This window comes from Rhincodon typus, chromosome 14 (genome assembly GCF_021869965.1).
Source record: "Rhincodon typus isolate 14 chromosome 14, sRhiTyp1.1, whole genome shotgun sequence".
In the NCBI taxonomy this organism is placed as follows: Eukaryota; Metazoa; Chordata; class Chondrichthyes; order Orectolobiformes; family Rhincodontidae; genus Rhincodon; species Rhincodon typus.
Genome location: NC_063345.1, coordinates 14,112,805 through 14,120,233, shown reverse-complemented (window position 1 = coordinate 14,120,233; position 7,429 = coordinate 14,112,805). Strand labels below are relative to the sequence as shown.

The 7,429-nt window shown below is 40.0% G+C and overlaps 1 protein-coding gene across 2 annotated transcripts in view; it reads left to right on the top strand.

Annotated features, from left to right (window-relative positions):
• septin6 (septin 6) overlaps positions 1–4,204 on the top strand; it is a 72,350-nt gene extending 68,146 nt beyond the window's left edge. Inside the window, exon 10 of one of the 2 annotated variants that reach the window (XM_048605080.1) lies at positions 1,969–4,204. In XM_048605080.1, coding sequence (XP_048461037.1) covers positions 1,969–1,978 — 10 coding nt within the window. In that variant the 3' untranslated portion in view covers positions 1,979–4,204. Of the gene's footprint in view, positions 1–1,009; positions 1,703–1,968 lie in introns of those variants that run through there. The other variant, XM_048605077.1, reaches the window with a different exon arrangement.
• The last annotated feature ends 3,225 nt before the right edge of the window (positions 4,205–7,429 follow it).

The window sequence follows — 7,429 nt, the reverse complement described above, 5'->3', positions numbered from 1 at the left end:
CCCCCCCCCCCCCCTCCTCCAGTCCCCCCCCCCCCCCTTCCTGGTCACCCTTTTTCACCCTCCTGCCCCCTCCCTTCTTTACCTCCCCCACCCACGCCCTCCATGTAAACACGTGTACAAACTTGATGCTGTGGCTGTGCTGAATGAAGGAATCCAGCAATAAATAGTATGGAACTGACTAAAGGACTCCCAGTTTACCACTTCAGTACTTGCATGGTACCACACAAGCTGCCATATGAGCATCAGAGACTGTTTACATCTCAGTAATTACAACATTAGACCACATGGTTTTTCAGGTGCATTAGAATACTCAGGAAGTGATTTGCATGAAATTGTCACCATTTATGTCTCATTACCATTTCTCTGCCTCTGTTTGCTGCTCTTGTTTTAGGCTATTGAACCATATCGAACAACTTTTTTTTAAACTTGACATGGTAGGATTTGAGTTTCATTTCAAGGTCATTAACCTAAGGAGAAAAATAATAGAACACAGAGCAAAATAAAGGATTTGCATTTATTTAAAAATCCCAGGTGGAGAGTCTGGAAGTTAGGAGTTTGTAGGTCAAGTAAAAAGTGCAATAAATGGAAGTTTTGGAGGTATATCTGTTACTGCTCATGGCAACAAGGAAGATTTTTAATTTTTTCTCATTTTATTAAAAAAAAAGGTTTTTTTGTTAACTCTGATTTTGATACTATTCTGTTTTATAATATGAACTTTATTACTGCTTGTGCATGAGCAGTATAGGACTCTGATGGGGAGTATTTTGGGCCAATTCTTCTTATTCTTTTAAGGCCCAAATGTTTAGACATTGAAGGATTTAGTTTGCCTGTGGTTTTTTTAGAATTCCATTTTTACTGCACTTCTGTTATGAAGGGATTGTTAATGTTGTGCAAGCTAATAGTTTGAGCTGATGTAGATTTTAATTACAAATAAATGTGAATTGACTCGTTTGGGTTTTGCAGGTTTGCCATTCATTTTTGTCTATATTTGTGCACTCTTTCTTTACAGTAACCCTTGGCTCTGCACTGAATAATTAGAGACTCTCAGTCATTATGGAACATGTTTTCCTTTGTTTTTCCCTCTTGTAAGCAGTGGCCAATATTAGATGGGGGCAGCTTCTGATACGGCTCACCGGCCTTGGCCTGTGCATTTTAAATACGAAGCCAGACTTGTGCTTAGCCTTTTGTGATCAACAAAAGCTTGTTTTGTATTGTATTGCTCAAAGTAAGATCTTTCTTTTAATAGAATTTAAATGATTAACATTGTACACCAAAAAAAGTGCATGTGCTTTTTTTTGCCCATGTGACAGCCATTAAGTGCATTGCTTTTGGGTATTGTGTTTTTAAAACTAAATTGCACAATATTTATTTTGTAAATGTGGCAAAGTTGAATGTTTTTGAGCATTGCCTTCAAACCTTGCTAAGGTGTTTTAATAGCTAGACATTGTATTTCCTCAGGTCAGCCATTCCAGTCTCATGGAATCTGTGATGGTTCTATGTTGTTTCGAGACTCCATGAAAGAATGCCATGTACAATATTTTATACATTGTATTCTTAGTCAATTTGTGCAGGTCATGCACTGATTATTTTTTGTAACCATTACCTAGATAGGTTTTTTTTTTTGCTGCTTATTTTCTTGCTCCACAGATTAATTCTGGATGTTTTACAATATCTTTAAGCTATTAAAAGCTGTTGCAACTCAGTCCTATGGTGTCTTTATTTATTTGAAAATGTGATCCTCAAAAAATGATTCCTCACTTAAAAAGAACCTTTTCATGGCAATCACAGACACTGCGTGTTTTCATTTTAAGTTTGTCATCCTGTTTTTCTGCCCCCCCCACCTCCTCAATTTGCATACCCATGAATTTTTTTTCTCTGTTGGGATTTCTGTTCTGTATCCTGTCCTCTACACATGTCTGAAATATCTTCCAGTGTTGATGATCTGTCTCATTGTGTTTTTCTCTCTAGCTTCTTTTAATGTATCTTCATGGGCTGCTCTCTGGAGGAGGAGACTGCGACTTGTAGAAGAGTTAGGGACTCTTGTGCTGTGGCCGAGATCTGTTCTTTAACTGTGAAAACTAACACTGTACTCTTAAGGGCAATGTTCAGCTTGTGTGGGATTTTTTTTTAAAACCCTTCACAGCCCCATTTTGTGTTTGCAAGTTATCTTATAAATAGGACTAAAGGTTGTAAAAAGTTTGGTTTTTGAATTTTGCTCGTTTGCGGATTAAGACTGCAATTTTTCCCTCCTTATTTAATAGCTTCTGTTTTCGTGTTCTCCATTCTCAGAATTCAGCAAACATGTACTATTTACCACTTCAGTATAGCTGTTTAGATTAATTTGACACTTTTATTGTCTAGCTGAATATTTTTTGTAAACTGCTTTATGACAGTGTTTTATTGGGCTGTCTTTAATTTAGCAGTACAGTTCTAGTTTTAAAAAATAGTTTGCCAGGCATTTTGCTTTTGCTTATTGAGGGGGAGGGTGTGAATCTAAGTTCAGCTAATTGGACTTGTCAAAAGCATCTTTCTGCTATCTTACGCATGAACCAAAATGGTGAAGAAAATGTAATGGGCGCATTTTGAGATTTTGTATTGAACACAAATGTTTTAAAAAAAAAAAAAAAGAGGCTAGGCTAAGGCCTCTAAATAGCCATACCTTGTGGTGTGGTCCTGAGCCATACAGTGCCAAAAGGGTCTGTGTCCAATCCCTGGTCTGTGGTGAGTTGGTTGAAGCATAGGTGGGGCATTGTGAGTAGACTGAACACTCAAGGATAGACCACTATGTGTAGTTCAGCTTCTTTGAATGGAGGGTTTTTAAGAGATCATGTGCACACAGCCCTGGTCTCATATTCCTTGCTGAGGACTGGACCAGCCCAGCTTCCTGGATGAAGTGGCTCATGGAGTTTAGCTGTTTGAGTATGAATGTGTGTGAGTGATGTGCTGGAAGTAAATCCAGCCACGGGTCACCTCCTTCACAAGTAATTGCTGGCAAGAAGCAAGCTGGGTTTATAGATTAGAATGTCTTTAGCTTCTGTGCAGTCTCACTGCAGCCCCATCCAGATCTCTGAAGATCAAATACATGCACCCAAGTAATGGGTTGTTTGTATTTCAGTACAGGGTCATACGAAAGTACATCTTGTTCTAATACCGTGTTTTAACTGATTTTATTAGCTATCAAGCGTTAAGGTAATTTTTTTTCTTTTGTTCTGTGTATGCCGTCTGCACGCAAAATAGAGTTGGATAGGTTCTTGGGAAATTTTGTAGGGCTGTGGGGCAAAAGCAAGGGAGTGACATTAATTGGATAGCTCTTGCAAAGGGCTGAAATCCTCGTTCTCCACTGTATCCTATGCAGAGACTACCTGCCTCAGGACTGAATACTTATAGAGAATCCAATAATAAAAAAATCCAGTTTGACTGGTGAATTCCTAGGTAGCACAATATCTTAATTGTTCTGATCATAAATGTTGGTTGACCAATATCCAGTCTTGGTGTTTTATTGCTTAATTTTCACAGCAGTGAATCTCTTTGAGATGAACATGAAGCAAGCTAATTTGCGAAGGGGTGGGGAAGAGATAGAAAGAAATACGACGAGTGCATGGGAGGGCTGAGATTTGAGGATCTTTGTGTTCCTCTCAAAGTTCTGTGTTTACAGAATTTATGTAGGTCCTGTGTGCACACGTGTGTGTACAACTGTGATAGGTCCACCCCCAGTAACCACTGAGCAGATTATAAACTTTGAAACTTTTTTCTACATGTATTATATTTTATCTGTCATTTCTCTGAGCTTCCCAAAAAAAACTGTTTAAAAATGAACAACGGAATAAAGTATGTTAAATATATAGTGGCATTTTTCTATAAACTTGCTACATATTGTTGCTGTTACTGGTGTTTGTGACTGTACCGTGATTAAAGTTAGTGGCTGAAGGTGGAAATGCTGCAGAAGTTGGACTTTGCCTTGTTAACATTTCTGATATTACTGTCTTTTTTTTAAAAAAAAATCCTTTTGTCTTTCTTGCATCTCTCTGTGGAAATATTGCACTTGTCTGAATTCCATTTGCTTTGAGCTGTTATTTCCTATTTATTTATTTCTCTGCTTCTTGCCTCGCTTTAGTGAGGAGCTGCCTGGCAAGATTTTATTTATAGGTCTTTCCTTGTTGAGCCATTATACAATGTTTGTTTTTTTTTACTTTGCTACCATTGCTGTAAATTTTCAATAAAATTTTGGGGAGAAAATATATTTCTTCATTTTTTTTTCCACTCGGATTTCCTACTTCAGAGTTTCTGGTCATGGACTTCTCGATGCAAATAAGCACAAGTGCAGGAATTTGACTCGCATTGTATACTGGCCATCTTCTTTCGTCAAATCATGAACCTGGGAATACCTATGTGATATAAACCCAATTACTGTTAGTTGGGTTTTTGTTTAAATTTTCCCTCAATTGTGATGAGTGAAGCTTATAATTTTAGACAAGTGACAAATGGAGAAAATTTTTACTTCTGTTTTGTGGTTAGTTAACAATAAAGGATGTCACATTCCCAGGAATACATTGCTGCTGCACTTAGAGGGAAAAATATGCACTTATATAGTTCCTTTTTATGACCTTAGACCATCCTAAAGCACTTATCAGCCAAGGAGGTATTTTAAGTTGCTGTTCTAATGTAGTTTATCAAGCATCTAAACAAGATCAATTTGAAATTTTAACACAGCCCCCAAAAAATTAAATCAAATCTAGATCTTAACTCAAGAAATATCAGCTTATTTTATTTTCGTACATTGTACCATTCCTTTTTAAAAACTGGATCACCTGATGTCGACGATGTGTATTTAGGGCAGAAAGTGCAACGACAAGAAGATCTGTTGCGAAAGTTCTTGGATTCTGTGTATGTTGAGGCAGAGCTGCACAGTTAATGGCCAGGCTCCAAAAGCTGACAGCCTGGGCAAAGGAGCAACTGCAGGTCTAAAGGTGAGGGAGAAGTTTGTGGAAATACTGTCAACGATGCCTGCAAGCCACACCTCCCTCCTCCCCACAGCAACTCTTAATCCTCAGAGTGGCCCCGTCATTGATGGAGGCTGGTGACTTACCTTGTATCTGACCTCCGACCCAGGAAAACACAAAGTCAGTTGAAGATCCCCATTACAGTTGTCTTTTTTACACCTGCATCCCTTATCCCACACACCACCACCATCCCCTTCCCCAAAGTTCCAAATGTAATTGATACCAGTACTGAGCTTTTTGCCAGCAAAGTGATGCTGCACTACATTTAATGAATTTGCCTTGTCTGTTCATTTGTTTGTTGCAGCTTGTTGGAAATTGTGCTCACAGTGGGTTCCAACATCACTGATGATATGAGGTGCAAACCTAGTGCTTAAAACAGCAACCTGTTCATGTCACAAGGATTCTGTGTCCAAGAGATTTGTGTACAATGTTAGGTGACATTTGTTTCAATTGTGTAATTTCAGAATTTCTTGCGGGTAAAACATCTAAAAATAAACCCCTCTCGCACACCTCAATGAGAGAAAGTGTACAAACAAAACCTATCAAGTTAAATGGATAAATACAGTAACTTGCCTCATCCATCAGGCTACCCTGTAGCCATTTAAACATTCACATCAGGTTACTAGCTTGACCAGGTGACTTCAATGGATAAAAATTATTTGGAAACCAGTGCCTAAAGCTTCTGAAATAAGGACACAGCCTCATTGCTTGAGAACTGAGAAACGAAGTACATGCTTTTTTCTTTTTGGTTAAGTTTCTTGCGTGGGATAAGAATCGGCCCAAATCTCTTAACCATTTGGGTAAGTGTTGAAGTGGAAGATGGTGGCTGCTGTCAGACTTCAAGACCATGTAAGTGAGTTCCATTTACTTTGGGGCGGCACGGTGGCTCAATGGTTAGCACTGCTGCCTGGCAGCGCCAGGGACCCGGGTTCAATTCCACCCTCGGGCAACTGTCTGTGAGGAGTTTGCACATTCTCCCTGTGTCTGTGTGGGTTTCCTCCAGGCACTCCAGTTTCCTCCCACAGTCCAAAGATGTGCAGGTTCAGTGGATTGGCTATGCTAAATTGCCCCTAGTGTTTAGGGATGTGTAGATTTGGTGGGTTATAGGGGGATGGGTCTGGGTGGGATGCTCTGAGGATCGGTGTGGACTTGTTGGGCCGAAGGACCTGTTTTCACACTGTAGGAATTCTATGATCTTAATAGAAGCATAGGAAGTGAGATAACAAGATGTAGAGCTGGATGGAACACAGCAGGCCCAGCAGCATCAGAGGAGCAGGAAAGCTGATGTTTCGGGCCTAGACCGGTTTTATCAACCAGTTGCATGTGCAACAAGCCGTTGACATGCTTGTGTTGCTGACTGAAGATGCTGAGAAATCAGCATCTCACTGCAGGGGGTCAAAACAAAGTGCTGGAAATATTTAACAGCTCTACCCGCACCAATGAAGACTGAGTTAATTTTTCAAGTCAAAATGATTCTTCCTCACAACATCTCACCTTTTAACCCTGCAGTACTGAAAAAGGCATATTTGACTCTAAACTTCAACAATACTTCCCTCTTTGCAGATGCTGCCTAACCTGCTGAGTGTTTCCAGCATTGTTTGTTTGTTTTTTAAATGTCAAATCTGTTGTATTTTCCTTTATTCCTAGCAGTTGGGGATTCAGGTTAGCCTTCCAGAAGCCTTTCTCCAAAAAAAAAATTTGCTCTTCTATACTGCTGCTGGAAACTTGAGGCACAGGTTTGTAAAGTTGTGATTTGGTCATCTCCAGTTGTGTGGAAGGCTGGTTTGGGTTTTCAGTTAGTTCAAAATATGCAACTTCCCAAGGATAATCACCAGTAAACCTAGTGCAGCTTGATCAGTCAGTGCCATTCAATCATTAACAAGATTGCCTGTGGCCAAGTCTGAAAACAGAGTACCAAATGATGAATTTACCTCCTACAGGTTCCTTGAGTGAGCCACTCCTGATCAGTCACCAGCTGTTAAAGTTTTTGAATTACTCAAGTTTTCTGTGAAGATTTAACTTAGAATCATAGACATATACATCATGGAAACAGACCCTTCGGTCCAATTCATCCATACCAACGAGATATCCTAAATAAAACTAGACCAATTTGCCAGCATTTGGCCTTTATCCCTCTAAATCAGGTGAGCTGGGCAGGGATTAGCCTCTCATTCAGCCTGAGGTCTACGCACTGCAAGTGGGTGCAATGGTGTGTCACCTGAGGGATGGATGTCTGCTGGGTGGATGTGGAACAAAAGGCTGCAAATCGGGCAGCAGGTTCAATAGAAGCGGAGGCCCTGTTTCCCAAGCTGCTCGATAGAAACAATCGAGTTGGCAAAGTGCACACCAAATTCATGGGGCCACAAATGAGGGAGGTAGAATGTGTGAGAGCCCTGAGGCAGGGGGACTGTGTGGAGTTTGCACATTCT